This window comes from Talpa occidentalis, unplaced genomic scaffold (assembly GCF_014898055.3).
Source record: "Talpa occidentalis isolate TD23 unplaced genomic scaffold, MPIMG_talOcc4v2.1 talOcc4.12, whole genome shotgun sequence".
Lineage (NCBI taxonomy): Eukaryota > Metazoa > Chordata > Mammalia > Eulipotyphla > Talpidae > Talpa > Talpa occidentalis.
The window spans coordinates 6,656,300-6,673,926 of record NW_023601212.1 but is presented as its reverse complement, the minus strand read 5'-3'; the positions used below and the strand labels follow the sequence as shown (position 1 = coordinate 6,673,926).

At 56.3% G+C, this 17,627-nt stretch overlaps 2 protein-coding genes across 11 annotated transcripts in view; both read left to right on the top strand.

The window, feature by feature from the left end:
• Positions 1-6,086, top strand: part of TCF3 (transcription factor 3) — a 38,393-nt gene extending 32,307 nt beyond the window's left edge. For 4 of the 10 annotated variants that reach the window (XM_037504964.2, XM_037504965.2, XM_037504970.2 and 1 more), the window contains 3 exons: positions 852-984; positions 1,143-1,378; positions 4,010-6,086. In XM_037504964.2, coding sequence (XP_037360861.1) covers positions 852-984; positions 1,143-1,378; positions 4,010-4,152 — 512 coding nt within the window. In that variant the 3' untranslated portion in view covers positions 4,153-6,086. Of the gene's footprint in view, positions 1-851; positions 985-1,142; positions 1,379-3,488; positions 3,716-4,009 lie in introns of those variants that run through there. The other 6 variants (XM_037504969.2, XM_037504967.2, XM_037504971.2 and 3 more) reach the window with 6 other exon arrangements.
• Positions 6,087-7,148: 1,062 nt separating this feature from the next.
• LOC119240513 (cytochrome b-c1 complex subunit 10) lies at positions 7,149-10,891 on the top strand. The gene is made up of 3 exons (XM_037504963.2): positions 7,149-7,257; positions 9,663-9,811; positions 10,693-10,891. The coding sequence occupies exons 1-2, from the start codon at positions 7,208-7,210 to the stop codon at positions 9,781-9,783; spliced, it is 171 nt and encodes a 56-aa protein (XP_037360860.1). The 5' UTR covers positions 7,149-7,207; the 3' UTR covers positions 9,784-9,811; positions 10,693-10,891.
• Positions 10,892-17,627: the final 6,736 nt, after the last annotated feature.

Below are 17,627 nucleotides of genomic sequence, written 5' to 3'. Positions count from 1 at the left end.
TTTTGTTTTTGGTTTATACATGCACTGGGTACAGTCAGAAGCGCGGGAGGGTGAGAGAACTCACCAGAGCCAGAGCAGGGAGCAGAGCAGGCAGAGGGACTGAAGTACACTGCTGAGGGGAGCAGCGGGCGGCAGGAGAGGGCTGTGCACCATGTGGGACCCTCCTCCGGAGGCCGGGGAGCAGCCGGGAATCGAACCGGCGCCTCAGAGGTGGCGGGCAGCTTCGCAACCCAGCACTCAACCGCTGCGCCACTGGGGAGGCCCTCCTGTAGTGTCTTAAGAAATAGTTCCCTGGGCCTCCCTGGTGGTGCAAGGGCTTAAGACGCAACCTGTGAAGCTGTCTGCAGCCTCTCCAACATTAGTTCGATTCCCCGGCTGCCAGGGAGCAGTTGCCCACATGGCGCAGCAGACCTCTCCTGTCTTGCCCGCTGCTTCCCTCCGCAGTGTGCTTCGGTCAGTCTGCCTGTTCTGTTCCCCACTCTGTCTCTGGTGAATCCTCTCACCCCCCATACCTCTGGCCTAAACCCCAGCTCTTGTATGCATAAATAAATAAATCTTAAAAAAAAAAAAGGCAGTAGTTCCCTGCCCTTAACTCATGAAGGGGGTGTTCATGCACTTCCCACTGAAGGCTGTAAAGTTTGGCCTTCCCCATTTGGTCCTTAATCTTTTGGAATTGGTGTATGGCCTGGGTGTGGTGTGAGGTAGAGATTAGATTTTAGTTTGTTAGGGTTTTTTTAGTAAATGAAGGCCTGCATGTCCCAGGAGCGCTCAAGTTCGCCCTGGCGAGCCAAAAAGGATTTGTCAAGTAGCCCCAAAGTCTGCCCAGCAGCTGACTCCCAGGCCTGTTGCAGGACTCGGGTGCACGAGCACCTCAGGTGCTGGCGAGATCAAGCGGGAGGAGAAGGAGGATGAGGAGAACATGTCGGTGGCTGACAACTCTGAGGAGGAGAAGAAGGAGCTGAAACACCCCCGGACCCGGACCAGGTGCCAGCCCCTCCTTGGCCCCTCCCTGCCCTCCCCGTCAGGACTCACGCACACACGCACATGCACACAGTACCCACACTGCGAGGTTGTCGGCAGGCCCCTCGCCTGTCCCCCTGCCTCACTGTCTCCCTCTGGCCCCCTGGCCCCCTCCCCCGTAGCCCGGACGAGGACGAGGACGACCTTCTCCCCCCAGAGCACAAGGCTGAGCGGGAGAAGGAACGCCGGGTGGCCAATAACGCCCGGGAGCGGCTGCGGGTCCGAGACATCAATGAGGCTTTTAAGGAGCTGGGGCGCATGTGCCAGCTGCACCTCAACAGTGAGAAGCCCCAGACCAAACTGCTCATCCTGCACCAGGCCGTGTCGGTCATCCTGAACCTGGAGCAGCAGGTGCGAGGTCAGTGGGGGCGCTGCTCCCTCCCCTGCCGCTGCCTTGCTCTCCCCCCAGCCAGCCTCAGCCTGTCCCTGCCTGGATCACCCCCTGCAGTGACTGCCACCCTGCCACGACTGCCCCCCACAGTGACCACCTCTCCCTCCAGGACTGTCCCTATTCGAGATGGCACCCCTGCAGGCTGTCCCCCACAGCACCACCCCTGCAGGGACTGTCCCCGCAGACTGTCTCCCACAGTGACTGTCCCCTGCAGCAGCTTCCTCATATACACGGCAACCATCTCCACCCCCCCCCCCCCCACCATACACACAAGCACTGACTGAGCCCTCACCTGGCCTGGCCCCATGTCCACTCTGAGATGGAAGAATGAGTCTCTCTGAACCCTCTGCCCCGCAGACTTGGGCCCTTTGCCTCAGAACTGCATCCTGGGAACAGAGTCCCTGCCACCCCAGCCCTCCCTTCTCAGAGGCCCAGAGCCCCGCCAGCAGGGGCCTTGGCCAGGGTCAGTGCTGGTGCTGAGCACACCCATATCAGGGCCATGTGAGCTGGTCAGCCTCACACTCCCTTGTGCACGGGGGTTCATCTACACACTTCCCAGCACTGGGCATGGACAGGGGATCCCTGTGACCTGGCTCTTTCCCTCCCTCCTTCCTGCTGGCCAGCTGCTTCCTTAACCCCTCCCCTCCTGCGTGGCCGTTAACCCTTTCTCTCCTGCAGCGCTGTCGCTTGGACCGGAGCTGGGGCCCTGGCCTGCCCCGCCCGCTGTCCCCTCAGCTCTGAGGTTTCCACGTCTCCACGGTGGTATGGGCGTCAGCTGTTGTCCCCGTGCCGCCTCTCTGCTCTCTGCTCTCTCCCTCTCCCTCTCTCTACCCGGCTTGTCCGTCTCCTCACTTCCCACAGCAGCCCCTCCTCACCTCGCACTTGCTGCCCGAGCACCAGAAGGCCAGGTGCCCCTCAGACCTTTCCTCCCACAAAGTCCCCCTCAAATCCCCCAGGGGGCTTGAGGGAAGAAAAGACATGAGGCCTATGCCAGCCTCCAGTCTGACTGTCAGTTTGGTCTGCGTGCTTGTCCTGGGCTCCAGGCTGCTGCCACTGAAGGAGTCCATTCAGGCCCAGAGGAGAAAGGGTGAGCCAGTGGGCGAGAGCAGGTCCCAACCCCTCAGAGGACAGGGCAGGCATGTGAGCCAGCACAGTTCCCTGGCTCCCCCTTCTTAGGGACAGACAGTGCCGCATGTCACCACCACCAGGGTGGAGCTGTCCTCGCTGTCATTAGCCTTGTCCTGCCGAGGAGTCCACGGCACAGGCAGTCAAGTGTCTTGGCCACAGCCACGTCGCTGACAGCAGAGCCCAGAGATCCAGGTGCAGTGCTGCCTGCCCAGAGGGAGCCGGGGAGGGCTTGTAGCAGCAGGTGCCCGGCCCGGCCCCGCTTCCCGGGCGGCCAGAGCCCACCATGGAAGCACAAATTCCTCAGGCCCTCCAGAGGTGCAGGGAGGTGCGCTGGTTGCTCCTGTGGGGGTCGGGTACCCTCAGCCCTAGAGCGCTCCCACATGTCCATTCTGGGGCCAGGCCTTTGCCTGCAGAGCCACCACCTCTCTGCTTCTCCCACTGGTGCCAGTCAGGCTAGATTCAGCTGCCGCCCCACCAGCAAGTCCTCTGACAGGGAAGGTTATAGTCCCCGGAGGGCCTCCCACTGGGGTCCCTGCCTTCCTGAGCATGTGGGATGAACCAGGGTGAGGGACAGGTGAGGACATTGAGGCAACCCCACAAAATGCCCTGTAGTCAGGCCTGAGGGCCCCCCTGGATATGCCCACACACCGCCTCACCTAGAGCTGGCACTGAAGCACACACACTGGGCAGCCACCGCACATGCAGCAGGCACACCGCGAGCATCTGCTCCAGGGACTACGTCTCGGGCAGGCACACCTGCTTCTGTGGAAGCGCGCACACAGCACACGCACCACTCGGCTGTGCCCACCGACACAACGCGCACCCTCGCTGTGGCACCTGCCCACGCTGCTGCGCCACCGACACCAACCCAGGCAGCGGAACCCTCACCACCCCAGCCCCACCCCCGCCCTGGCCCATGACTAATGGAGCCCCCGGTGCTGTGACCCAGCAGTACGGAGGAGGTGCTGTCCCTGGAGGAGAAAGACCTGAGGGACCGGGAGAGGCGTATGGCCAATAACGCGCGGGAGCGGGTGCGTGTGCGGGACATTAACGAGGCCTTCCGGGAGCTGGGGCGCATGTGCCAGATGCACCTCAAGTCGGACAAAGCACAGACCAAACTGCTCATCCTGCAGCAGGCCGTGCAGGTCATCCTGGGCCTGGAGCAGCAGGTGCGAGGTAGGCGCCCAATCCAGGTCCCCAAGCCCCCTCCCTGCCCATGTGCAGCTGTTGGGGACCCTGTCCACATCTCTGGTGGGCTCAGGCTCTGCAGTGTCCCCAGAACACCAGCTCTGTTATCTGCAAACCCCTAAGTTTCCAGTCTTGGGGCTAAGTCAAGAAATAGCTACATGTGCAGGACCCTTGTTTCCACCTTGTAACTCTTCTCTGATGCCCTCCTGATACCCTGCCCCGCACCTCATGTTCTCCCTTTCTGGAGACCCTCTCCCATAGTGCTCTCTCCCCCCCCCCCAGAGCGTAACCTGAACCCCAAAGCGGCCTGCTTGAAGCGACGAGAAGAGGAGAAGGTGTCTGGTGTGGTCGGAGATCCCCAGATGGTGCTTTCGGCTGCCCACCCTGGCCTGAATGAGGCCCACAACCCCTCTGGGCACATGTGAAGTGCCCCATGGGACAAGCCGCCTGGCCCTGGACCCGCTCCCGGGGCAGGTCTCCATCCTCCCTGAGGCAGGACGGGCCTGCCTCACCCATGCCTGTGCTCAGCGTGGCACCAACACTGACCTGAGGACACTACGCGTGATGGGGTGATGAAGGGAACCCCAGCCCTCGCACTCCACCCCGGGTCTCAGCCTCCTTGGCGCTCTGGGCCCTGCCCAGTGGACCCTGAAGCTGCACCTCAGCCCTGCAGCCCAGGCTTGGACTGGAAGGACTTTTTTTTTTAACCAGAAAGCAAATAAGAAAGACCCACTTTGTCAGAGAAGAAATGCCTTAAATAATAAAGCGTGCAAGAGATAAACACGTCACTCGCAGAGGGAGATGCTGTGCAAACTGGCTTGTTCTTCAGAAGCCACCAGCAATTGTGCCTAAGCCGAATATTTTTTTTAAGGAAAATTTAAAAAAAGTTACTCATGAGATTTTTTTTTTTTATTATTATGTAGAGAAAAACTAGGAGACTACGTTTGGGCTTTTTTTTTTTCTTTTTTTTTTTTTTTTTTTTTTTAGCTTTTTTTGCATATGTTTTGTAAGCAACAGAATTTTTTGTATAAAACTCATGTCTTGCTATTACTGCTGTTTCTAGAATTAAGTGCTGGATTTCATGATCAACCAGATTATTAAAAATTGTGTTAAAAAGAGCCAATGTAAACCGAGGTTCCACCCGCACCCCATGCGTGGAAGCTTTGGGACACAGAACCTGGGGTAGAGTGGGGAGGGGAGGAGAAGTGTGTGTCTCCTGTTCGGCTTTTCAGGGGGTGGTTTTCTTGGTTTTGCTGAGTATCAAGTGGTGGGTGGGCCCTTCTTTATTGGGGGTCCTCTGTCCCCATTAGGGGGACACCCCGGACCCCTCCTGGTGAAATTACCAAGGACCCCGAAAGCAGCTTAGGTCCCCCAGGCATCCCCTGATAGCTTCTGAGGACCAAGCAGCCTGTCCTCTCAAGCCACAGACCTCTGAAACAGGGTTTTGTTGGGACCAGTATTCCTTGGCAGGAACCATGTAACTGGACCACGGTGCTGGGAATCCCCGCAGACCTTTCCTGTGACGGGATGGGATGAGGTCACAGAGAGACTCTTGCCACCCATGTAGTGTGGTGCAAGGCTGGAGCCAGGGCTGGTGCAAGGGAGCCGCCATGTGTGCCATGACTCATCCAGCCTGCCTGAGTCCCTTTCTCTGGTCTTGTGTGACACCAGGAGCTTTAAAACCAAACCCAGTCTTCCTGGAATCCTGTGGTCCCAGGGAGATCACACAGTTGTCACCCTGTGTCACCCACATGGGGTGACAGCTATGGGGTCTCAGCTTCTTTCCCTTTACCACCTGCAAAGGGGCCTTATGCACCCCAATGCTGGTCAGCATCTCAGGCATCCCCCCCATACCCTTATGCTGCCCTGGACTCACCCTGGGACTGGAATCCCTGAGGCTGCATAAGTGGATGCCAACCAGGAGCTTAAGGAAACCCCAAGGCCAATGCCAGGCACGATGGCCTCCTCACCCCTACTTCGATGAGCCAGTCCTTTGTGGGGACGACTTAGTGACTCCACTTGGTCTGTGTGTGTCTAATGAGAAGCCCATCTCCATTTTCCTCTACTTAGCTTCTGGGCTTGCTGATAGGTACAGAGGGGAGGGGTTGGGACCTCAGAGATTATTCCAACATGGGGGCAGGTAGCACTGGGAGAGGGAGACCATGGTTGTGTCCTGGGTACCGTGAGAAACTTTTCAAAAGTTTTTTTTAAAGAGTTTATACAAGTGTCAACATAGCTGGCTGGATTATTTGAATTTTTTAATGATCCTCTTTGAAGGTCAATTTGAAAATCTCTCCTGTATGTAACAGCACTGTAGCAATAAATGTGACATCATGAAATGTTCCGATCTTTCAGCTGCTGTGTGCTTAGAAGTGACAATTGGGGGTCAGAAAAGGGATGCCTTCAACTAGTGGCCCCTTGTGTCCACATCACAAGGAAATAGCTTAAATGACTTGAGGTGTCCCACTGAAGATGGCACTGGGCGGGGGGGCCTCCCTGGTAGTATAGGGGTTGAGTCTCAGCGCAATCACGACTGAGGCGTGAGTTCGATCCCCGGCCAGGGAGCTGACCCACATGGCGTAGCGCACACCTCCTGTTTCGCTTGCTGCTCCCCTCAGCAGTGGGAGCAGTAGATCCTCCTGTTCTGCTCCCACTCTGGTGAGTCCTCTCACCCCCCGCTCCTCTGGCTTACACCCCAGGTCTTGTATGAGTACATAAATAAAAATAAGTATTAAAAAAAAATAAAGACAGGGGCCTCCCTGGTGGTGCGAGGGGTTAAGTCTCAGCACTATGAAGCTGTCCGCAGCCGCTGCAGCACGAGTTTGATCCGCCACCAAGGAGCTGACCCACATGGCGCGCAGACCTCTCCTGCCTCAGCGCTGCTCCCCTCAGCAGTGGATTTCAGTAGATCCACTTGTTCTGCTCCCCGCTCTGTGATGAACCCTCCCTCCCTCCCTCCCTCTCTCTCTCTCTCTCTCTCTCACACACACACACACACACACCCCCCGCACCTCTGACCCGTACCCCAGTTCTTGTATGCATAAATCTTAAAAAAGAAAGGCAAGAAAAATAGGTTCAAATCTCACCCTGGGCACGTCCCTTCCCGGTTAGGTCTGCTTTCTTAACTGTAAAAACCGTTTTGGAACACAGTAAAAGCACAAAGTTGCACTCAACTATTATGTGCCCACGTCGGGGCGGCCACTCGGTGGCGGGTCACTGACCACAGACGCCGGGAGACACCCGCGGCCCGCGCCGGACACGCGCCCACGAGCCCCGCCCGGGGCCTCCCCTCGCTCCGCAACCTTCGAGGTTTCCCCGCCCCTCCCGGAAGTTCCTGGAGGAGTAACTACTTTTCGGGGCTGCGCGCGCAGCACGTGTGGGCGGAGCCTCTCCTCCGCATGCGCACTTCGGCGGCCGCGCCTGCGCCCCGCGGGCTTGTTGGAAGGGCCGGGGTCACCCTGAGCTGCCGCCGCTGCCAGGATGCTGACCAGGTTCCTGGGCCCGCGCTACCGCCAGCTGGCCAAGAACTGGTGAGGACGCGGCGCCCGCCCCTCCGCCCGCCCCTCCTGCCCTTGCCCGTGCCGCCACTGCCGCGACCCTCGCGGGTGCTGTCCCGAGGCTCGCAGAGGCGGAGCGTCTGCCCCAGGCCCACGCACAGGGGGCGGGGGGCCCGGCCTCCGGGCCGCGCGCCTCTGAACCCGCTTCCCCGGCGCTGCCGAGGGCCGGGTCCGGTGCCCGACGGGCGGACACACCTCGGCTCTTCAGGCCTGCAAACGGGATCTGTACGCGCCTGGCCTTTTTTGTAACTTATGACACTGAACAGGAGCGTGAAAGGGATGGCGATGCTTGCCTCTGCCTCCACGTGGAGGCCGGGGTGGGGGTCGAGGGGACGCCTGGTGGGAGGCTCAGGATTGGGGCGACCTGAGCCCGGGGTGTCCGCTCGCGTCTACATCACGCGCCGAGGAACAGTGGCTTATACTTGGCAGTCGTGTCCCTGATCCCGGGCAGGGAGTGCCCTGTGGGGCTGTTTCTGCACAGTGGAGCTGGTTACACTATAGGAGGCCCTACAGTTACACACTGGCTGTGGCGCTTTACAGCTGCGTGAGGTCTGGGGCCATCCCAGGTGTCAGCGTGAGAATCACGGGCATCCATGCAGCCCCTCCAGCCGTCAGCTCAGGACTCCCCAGGCAGGGGGCTTGGTTCCCATCTGTGCTTGGGTAGAGCACGTCCCCAAGGCTCCCGGTCACTTACCAAGCGCTACTGTGTGCTCGCTACTATGTGCTGGTCTCTAGTGCCCAGGAAGGCTGCTGAGGAAAAGAAAACAAATGAGGTTTATGAGTTAAGGCTAAGCTAAAATAGAAAAGGGGAGGGGGCGTGCGGGGAACTGCTGGCGGGCTTGCAGCGGAGTCCCACAGCCTCCGGCTTCTGGGAGACAGGTTTGTGTCTGAGATTCAAGACTTTGAATCTAGCCCCATGCCCCAAAGCCCTGGTGTCCTCTGAGAAAGGGGAGAAGAGGTGGGTGAGGGTGTGACAAGGAAATGCCTTGAGGGATATCAGTGTTTTAGTCTCAGCATCCCTCCTCGGTACCTGTGGGAGTTCACGTTCACAGTTGCTTCCCTCCTTATGCATGTCCACAGGGTACCCCGGGGGGTGACCAGGAAGATGGCCAGGCAGAGGCGCCGCTGGCCATCAGTAGTCCTCAGCACTGTTGAGCTGTAGGCGGGTCCTTCTCTGTTGGACACTTGACACTGCCTGGTGTGATATCAGCAGTCATCCCCAACCCCACCGAGGCACACCGTTGAGTCACGTGGGCCATGTGCAGAGAGTGGTTTGGTAGGCACCTTGGGGCAAGGTGGGGAGCAGCTGGTCATTTCCCTGTGGAAACAGGCCCTTCTACTACGCGCCCCAAGGAGCAGCCTCTCTGATATACCAGACAAGGGGGTTGTGATGATCCAGCAAGGAGGGGACCTGGGTTCAAATTTCGGCCCTTCTCAGCCTGTGGTGGGATCTGTCATGTCATCTCTCACTGTGGAGCAAATGACCCCCAGAGTTAGCAGCTTGACAAGCAGTCATTATCTCACAGTTTCTGAGGGGTAGGAATTAGGGCAAAACTTAGCTGGTCCCCTGCTCAGTCTCAGGAAGCTGCAGTCCCCCCTTTCCATGCTCACACCTGTATTGGAGGCCAGGGCCAGCTCACGGCATGGTGGCAGGGTCCCCACAAGGGGAGTAGTGCCCGTGATGGGAGCTGCTGTCTGTAACCCCACCTGGGAATGGACTCCTGTTACCTCTCTTACTCATTGCAATGGGTCCTGCTCACACTCCAGGGGCCGGGCCAGATGGGTGCTGGTGTGACCACCGGGAGGTGGGACTGTCCCGGCCATCCTGGACTCAGTTCATGCCACGTTTACCTCCTGAAGTGGGCAGGCGCTGGTGGGTACTGGGAGCCCCACCCAGGCTCTTTGCTTGCTGCCCGCATTCGCAGTGACTCAACTGCCCTGTTCTGCTGTGTAGACAGAATCTTGATGGTCGAACCCCTGTGGGGTCTATCTAACCTGTCTGTCGCGGGGTAGGCAGTTGCTATAAGCCTCATCAGTGGCGCCTGCGTGCCAATATTACCTGTTGTTGTGATACTTACAGACTTTTGTGTTTAGCAGCAGAATGTCTAAATAAAACTGTAGGCAGGTCCCAGCATGAAAGCAGATGCGTGTGGAGTCGCATAGACATAGGCAAGGTGGGGACCCAAGATCATCCTGCCCCCCTGCCCAGGCCCTCTGCTTGAGCAACCTCAGAGCCCTCTGCCTCGGGGATCATCAGAGGGATGTGTGCACACTCTGCGCAGGGGCCAGACTTACGGTGGGTGCTGGGGTGGTGAGGGACCAGCTGTGTGGCTGGAAGATGAGTCCCGAGCAGGGCCTGACCCCTTGTCCCCTCACAGGATTCCCACGGCGGGTATGTGGGGTGCCGTGGGCGCCGTGGGGTTGGTGTGGGCCACTGACTGGAGGCTGATTCTGGACTGGGTGCCCTACATCAATGGCAAATTTAAGAAGGACAGTTAATTAAAGCAATCCTCCAAGGACCCCTCTGGTAAGTTTTGGCGCTGTCGGTGGGTGAACCCCAGGGAGTGGGCTTGTACAAGGCAGTTGTTTCTGGGGCTGGGGCCTTGGGGGGGCTCACCTAGGCTGTTCACCCTGGAGAATCCTGCCTGAGTGTGGAGCTCTGGGTTGGGGTCCCCAGACGCTGAGCTGCAGGTGACTAGCCTCTCACCTTTAGGGGTGGCCTGCCCCATAGTGCTCCATCCTATAGGCTGACCCGACCCCACACCGCGCTGCAGCCTCAGGAGGCCAAGCCCTGGCTGGGATGGAGGGGCACCCTGTTTCATAGGTGAGGGCAGGGGAGGCTGGCCCACAGCTGCCGGCGCTTGGAACATTAATGACCCTTTGGACTGGTCCGTTTGTCTCTGCTGTGCCAGCCGCGTTGCCCGTGTTGCTACGTCTCTGTCCATGTGACTGTGCGCCTGCCCCTTCATCACCGTCACAGGTCACAGAGGGGGGCCTCAGGCCCCCAGCCACCAAACTACTAAGCGGCCACTTTATTTATTTAAAGATTATTTATTTATGCATACAAGAACTGGGGTGCAGGCCAGAGGTGTTGGGGGGCGGTGAGACCATTCACAGAGACAGAGTGGAGAGCACAACAGGGGGATCCACTGAAGTACACTGCTGAGGGGAGCAGCGGGGAGCCAGGAGAGGTCTGCCGCGCCATGTGGGTAGCTCCCTGGCCGGGGATGGAACTCGTGCTGCGGTGGCTGCCAATAGCTTCGTAGTGCTGGGACTAAACCCCTTGCGCCACCAGGGAGGCCCTAAGTGGCAACTTCAGTAACACATCAGGGAACCCCGCTGCAGCACCTGCGTTCCTTCTTGCCGCTTGGCTGGGAGCCCCCGCTCACCCTGCCCTGTTCCCCCCAGGTGTCTGCTGATGCTGGTTTCTTCCATTTGCGTCTGAAACAGCCTGAGCCCTCAGCATGGACTTTGAGGACATTCACAGCTCCTGAGGACTCTGTTTTTGAAAATGGCTTTGATGTTCGAAGGCACACAGCATTAAACCTCGCTCTGAAACCTGCCCTGCCTGGATGTGGTTGTGCTGGGACTTGGTTACCTTAATGCAGCCCCGGTGGGTTGGGGGCATGGGAGGGGTTTCCTTTCAGTGCCAAAATTATGCCCATCGAAGAGTTTCTGGTGACTGACCGACAGGGTTTGAGATGCTCTGTGATGTCACATGACAACAAAATTGCCTAAAGATGCATTTCTCAGAAAGTATCCTTGTCGTAAAGCAACAGGTGTGTTGGGTAACCATGTGCACAGGCACCAGCAGGTAGGCAGGCAGAGAGGGGGCCCGGGAGGCTGGCAGCAGCCGAGCCTCCAGCCCCCACCATCTCTGCATCTTCTCTCTAGCTTCTTTCTGGCATTCTCTTTCACACTGCCACTCATGATCTCTCCCGGGTGTCCGTACTTACAGGTACACTCGCCCTCCCACAGCAACACATCACCCTGTGTGGGCAAGGAAACCTGGGCGGAAAGCAAAGGTGCAGGCGGTGGCCATAGAGGCTAGTGGCGGGAAGGCAAAGAAAAGCCGGAGTCCATTTTCCCTACAATGTGACTGTCTATTCCAGCCTTAAATGGTCCACAATCAAGTAACAAACAGTTTCTGTGGCTCAGGAAATTGGAAGGAACTTAGCAGCGTGAGCCTGGCTTGGGGTGTCTCATCACAGCCAGGGTGGCCTCATCCAGAGGCGCCACCTCTGGCAGAGCAACTGCTTCTGCATCAGCGCCCTCATGTGGCTGTCTCGGGGAAGCGCAGCTCCCCTTCTCCGAGCACTGCTTGAACGTCCACGTGGTGGCCATCTTCCCCCAGAGTGAGCGGCAGAGCCCACTACACCTTTTATAACCTCCTCTCCGAAGGAGTAGAAATAGGGTCTGTGTCTTTTATTTTAAAGATTTATTTATGCATAGAAGAACTTGGGTGCAGGCCAGAGATGCAGGGGATGAGAGGATTCACCAGAGACCTAGTGGGGAGCAGAACAGACAGATCTATTGAAATACACTGCTGAGGGAAGCAGCGGGCGAGTCAGGAGAGGTCTGCTGTGCAATGTGGGTAGCTCCCTGGCCGAGGATTGAACTCAGGCCTCAGCGATGAGACTTAACCCGTAGGCCACCAAGGAGGCCCGGATCTATATTTTAAAAGGAGGAACATCGGAACTGTGGACATGATAGACCATCATAAGGGATACACTGCATAATTAGTTCCTGTTTCCCCTGCCTAGTTCTTGCCAACTCTTGCCAAGTTCTTGAAATTTTCAGGAACATTCTAAGTATCTTTGTGAAATAGCTTGTTCTATTAGGTAGCTCCAGCTGCCATGGCTAAATACCACTGACTAGGCAACTTAAATAGCAGAAATGAATTATCTCAAGTTTTGGAAGCTCTGAGTCCAAGGTCAAGGTTCCAGAATGGTTGGTTTCTGGTAAGGTTTCTTGGCTTGCAATGATCATCTTCTCTATGTGTCCTTAACGTGGGCTTTGCTGAATGCCATGGAAGGAGAGGAAGCAGGTGTTCTGGTGTCTCTTAGAAGGTACTTTGCCACACCCCCTTGACCTCATTAAACCTTCACTGCATCTTTAGAAGCCTAGCTCCAAATGCTGCCATGTGGGGTGTGTGTGTGTGTCTGTGTGTGTGTGTGTGTGTGTGTGTGTGTGTGTGTGTTTTGGCAGGGGGTGTCAGGGCTTCCCTTTTTTTTTTGAAGATTGATTTATTTATACAAGAACTGGAGTACAGGTCAGAGGCACGGGAGGGTGAGAGGATTCACCAGAGACAGGGCGGGGAGCAGAACAGGCAGATAGAGCAAAGACACTGCTGAGGGGAGCAGCGGGCGAGGCAGGAGAGGTCTGCTGCACCATGTGGGTTTCTCCCTGGCCAGCCAGGAATCGAACCCATGGTGCAGAGGCTGCAGACAGCTTCACAGCACGGCGCTCAATCACTGCGCCACTGGGGAGGTCCAGGGCTTCACTTTGTGCATTCTCTTTTCATCAAAGCTTATTTTGGGGAGTGTGGGGGTTTGCCATTGCCATTTAAAAACATAGCAATTTGAATTTTTAAGGGCTACCTGGTACTATATCACATGCACCATTTATTAACTAGTCTATTGGGGCATTTGTCTGCCATCACTTGCTATTACAATAATGTCTGTGATATTATATCTGGATATATCTGTCATATAACACGAGGGGTGCAATATGTGATAAACAAGTTACACTTATAATTTTTAAGCAATTTCTAACTCAGAGTAGACTGTGCTAAGCTGTATCATAAGCAAAAGGAGATGTGTGTGCTTATCCATAAACTTTTTATAATGATTGTTTTAATGAAAATATAGCTGAGTTTGGTCCCATGAAAGCAAACAAATTGTCCCCAGTAAAATTCTGGATGTAAATATTTTAGCAAACTATTATGTTAAAAAATGTTCCCATATGTTAATACTTTCTCAACCACTTTAATTCTGGGGGGAATGTTAACCATTAAAAATACATACAGGAAAAAAAAATACAGGGCATCGGGTGGCACAAGGGGTTAAGTTTTAGCACTATGAAGCTATGGTCAGACACTGCAGCAGGAGTTCAATCCCCAGCCAGGGAACTGACCCCCATGGTGCAGCAGACCTCTCCTGACTCACCCACTGCTCCCCTCAGCCCTCTCACCCCCTGCACCTCTGGCCTACACCTGCCCAGCTCTTGTGTGCATAAATAAAGTAAATCTTAAAAAAAAAAATACATATAAAAGGGTCTGTCTTCTTTATTTTGTCTTGGACTCCACATGGCTCAGCACGGTGCTGCTTGGTCCCATCTTGAACATTTTTTTTTTTTTTTTTTTATAGAGGCATGCTTTATTTATTTGTTTGCTGGTTTGTTTGTTTGTTTTGTTTATACATGCACTGGGTACAGTCAGAAGCGCGGGAGGGCGAGAGAATTCACCAGAGCCAGAGCAGGGAGCAGAACAGACAGAAGGACCAAAGTACACTGCTGAGGGGAGCAGCGGGCGGCAGGAGAGGTCTGCGCACCATGTGGGACCCTCCTCTGGTGGCCGGGGAGCAGCTGGGGATCGAACCGGCGCCGCAGAGGCCGCGCGCAGCTTCGCAACCCAGCGCTCAACCGCTGCGCCACCGGGGAGGCCCACCCCATCTTGAACATTTTGATATTTTGTGCATCATAATTTTTTTGCATTTGTTTTGAATTGTTAAGTTTGCACTAAATACCATGCATCTTGATGGAGGTTTTCAGGGCCCCTTCATACTTTGTGCCCCAGGCAAGTGTCTCCCTCTCCACACCTGGGGCCTAGCCCTCTGCAGAATTCTAAAGCAAATCCTAACACTGTGTTACTGCTGGCTCAGTGCCCCAGCATGCATCTCCAAATAAGGATTTTTATTATGTTTTTAAAGATTTAAAATTTTTTTAAGATTTATTTATTTGTGCATACAAGAGCCGGGATACAGGCCAGAGGTGGCGGGGGGGGCGGGGTGAGAGGATTCACCAGAGACAGTGGGGAACAGAACAGACAGACTGACCAAAGTACACTGCTGAGGAGAGCAACAGGCAAGACAGGAGAGGTCTGCTGTGCCATGTGGGTAGCTCCCTGGCCGGCCAGGAGCTCAAACTTGTGCTGCAGAGGCTGTGGACAACTTCACAGATAGTGTCTTAACCCCTTGCAGCACCAGGGAGGCCCAATTTATGTATGCATATAAGAACTGACGTACAGGCCAGAGGTGCCGGAGTTAAAAAGATTCACCAGAGACAGTGGGGAGCAGAACTGGCAGACTGACTGAAATATATTGCTGAGGGGAGCAGTGAGCAAGACAGGAGAGGTCTGCTGCACCACGTGGGTAGCTCCCTGGCTGGCCGGGGATTGAACTCATGCTACAGTGGCTGACCATAGCTTGGTAGCGCTGTCTTTAAACTCTGGGATAGGGCCTCCCCAGTGGCGCAGCGATTGAGCGCTGGGTTGCGAAGCTGCCCGCGGCCTCTGCGGCGCCAGTTCGATCCCCGGCTGCTCCCCGGCCACCGGGGGAGGGTCCCACATGATGCACAGACCTCTCCTGCCGCCCGCTGCTCCCCTCAGCAGTGTACTTCGGTCCCTCTGCCTGCTCTGCTCCCTGCTCTGGCTCTGGTGAATTCTCTCACCCTCCCGCGCTTCTGACTGTACCCAGTGCTTGTATAAACAAAACAAATAAATAAATAAATAAAATATGCCTCTATAAAAATAAACAAACTCTGGGATACCAGGGAGGCCCCTGTAGCTATATATTTTTTTCTTTTCTAGTAAAAGTGAAAATGTTTTGTTTTTTTTTTAAAGATTTATTTTTATACAAGAACTGGGTACAGATCAGATGTGCAGGAAGGTAAGAGGATTCACTGGAGACAGAGCGGGAACAGAACAGGCAGACTGACGAAATACACTGCTGAGGGGAGCAGCGAGACAGGAGAGGTCTGCTGTGCCATGTGGGATTCTCGCCAGCTGGTGGGGATCAAACCCATGCTGCAGAGGCTGTGGACAGCTTCACAGTGCAGCGCTCAACCACCCGCGCCACCAGGGAGGCCCTTTTTTTTTAAAGATTTATTTTATGCATACAAGAGCTGGGGTATAGGCCAGAGGTACAGGGGCAGGGGGGAGAGAATTCATCAGAGAGAGTGGGGAGCAGAAGGGGTAGATGTACTAAAATACACTGCTGAGTGGAGCCGCAGGCGAGACAGGAGAGGTCTGTTGCGCCATGTGGGTCAGCTCCGGGGATTGAACTTGTGATGCAGAGGCTGCAGATAGCTTCACCGTGCTGATGCTTAACCCCTGTGCCACCAGGGAGGCCCAAAAGTAAAAATATTTTAATTGCCAAGACTTTGAGAAGCAAAATTAATGCATGTCAGAACATACATTAACAAATTGAAGTCATTCTGTTACATAAATTAACCCATTTATTATAAGTTGGCAATGTTTCAAATTGTGGCACTTCCACTGCTCTTCCAATTCCTCAGTCTTGGGTTTCGCTGTGACAGCCGAAGCTGTGGTGTGGGTCCAGGTGCCGCCAGCTACCATGCAGGAACCACAGGCCCAGATCCCTACCGCTCACCTCCTTATCTTGGTTTTGCCACAAAAGGAGCAAGTGTACTGGTGCGTTGGCTGACTTCACCATTTTGTGAAGGGTCCCCTATTTATTGAAGATCCCCACGTCCTTGCTGCTTTTGGCCATGTGATTGCAAACTAGGTCAGCACCCAGAGAGGGTATAATTTTTAAATTAAGAAATGAAGTCCTATGCCCAGGAAGAAGACACACCCAGTTGTTAAGAGTGTTGTCCCTCAGGAAGGCCAGGGTTCTCAAGTCGGTTCAGGTCTGAACTGGGCAGATGTGAATCTAACTGCTCAACCAGCACTGTAACATGGTGACCACCTCTCTGGGTGCCTGCCTGGCCACTTTGCCCTTTATCTGTGAGAGGCAGCCCTGCTCACTGGAGCCTGCTGCCGTCTTTACAGCGAGCTCCTTGGGAATCCAGGAAGGAAGGGGGCTAATTTCGAGAAGTTGCCTTTACCCAAAAACTTTATTTAAAAAAAATATATTTTATGGGCCTCCCCGGTGGCGCAGCGGTTGAGCGCTGGGTTGCGAAGCTGCCCGCGGCCTCTGCGGCGCCGGTTTGATCCCCGGCTGCTCCCTGGCCAACAGAGGAGGGTCCCACATGGCGCGCAGACCTCTCCTGCCGCCCGCTGCTCCCCTCAGCAGTGCACTTCGGTCCTTCTGCCTGCTCTGCTCCCCGCTCTGGCTCTGGTGAATTCTCTCACCCTCCCGCGCTTCTGACTGTACCCAGTGCATGTATAAACAAACAAACAAACAAATAATAAAACATGCCTCTATAAAAAAAAAAAATATTTTATTTATTTATACAAGAGCTGGGGTACAGGCCAGAGGCGCAAGGGGTGAAAGGATTCACTAGAGACAGGGCGGGGAACAGAACAGGCAGACTGACTGAAATACACTGCTGAGGGGAGCAGGGGCCAGGCAGGGGAGGTCTGCCGCCCCATGTGGGTTTCTCCCTGGCAGGCCAGGAATTGAACCTGCGCTGCAGAGGCTGCGGACGGCTTCACAGCGCTGCGCTCAACCCACTGCGCCACCGGGGAGGGAGATGCTCAACCCAAAAACTTTAAAGAAAGAAGTGACACCTGCCTGCCTGGCCTTGGGCTGCAGGTCCTGGACTTGCCTTCAATTACAGAGCCTACGGGCTGGGAGACACGTCCGGGGGGAGAGCCAGGCATGCAGACCACCCCTCTTTTCCCCTCTGGGCAGCTAGGGTCTCCGTCCCAGCATCCTCCCGGCTCAGCCAGGGCCTGGCCAGGGCCGGGCGCTAGGGCAGGCGGGTCGCGGAGCCCAGCCTCCCGGCCTCGGCCCTGGCTCTGCCCACAGCTCCGCGATCCTTTCCTGAGCACCCGTCCTGGGCCCGTCAGGCTCTGCCACGCAAGAGCAGTGTGGGCCGGGGTGGCGGAGTGTCTGTGGGGGCGGGCGGTGCCCGGGGCGCGCGGAGCCGCCCGGCCCGCGGCCGGCAAGGGCAAGGGGTGGACGCGCCCTGGGAAGGTCACGGGTGCGCGGGCGAGATGGCGGCGGTGAAGGCGCGGGCCGGGAGGGGGCCGGCTCCTGGGCCCAGGGCCTGGAGAGCGCGTCGGGCGGGAGTGGGGCCCGCGCGGGCACGGCCAGGACACCCGCGGAGGCGCCCGCGGGCCGGAGCCCCGAGCCGGGCGGGGCGGGGGCGCCCCGAGACTCGGCCGGGCGCGGCCCCGCCCAGGAGGGCCGGCGGGGGCGGGGCCTGCGCGGCGCCTG

What these genes read in the sequence shown, in the direction of transcription:
- LOC119240513 (XM_037504963.2), top strand. Translation starts at nt 7,208, where the DNA reads ATGCTGACCAGGTTCCTGGGCCCGCGCTACCGCCAGCTGGCCAAGAAC. An exon ending in CGCCAGCTGGCCAAGAACTG is followed by an intron (nt 7,258 to 9,662) that starts GTGAGGACGCGG and finishes GTCCCCTCACAG; the next exon opens with GATTCCCACGGCGGGTATGT.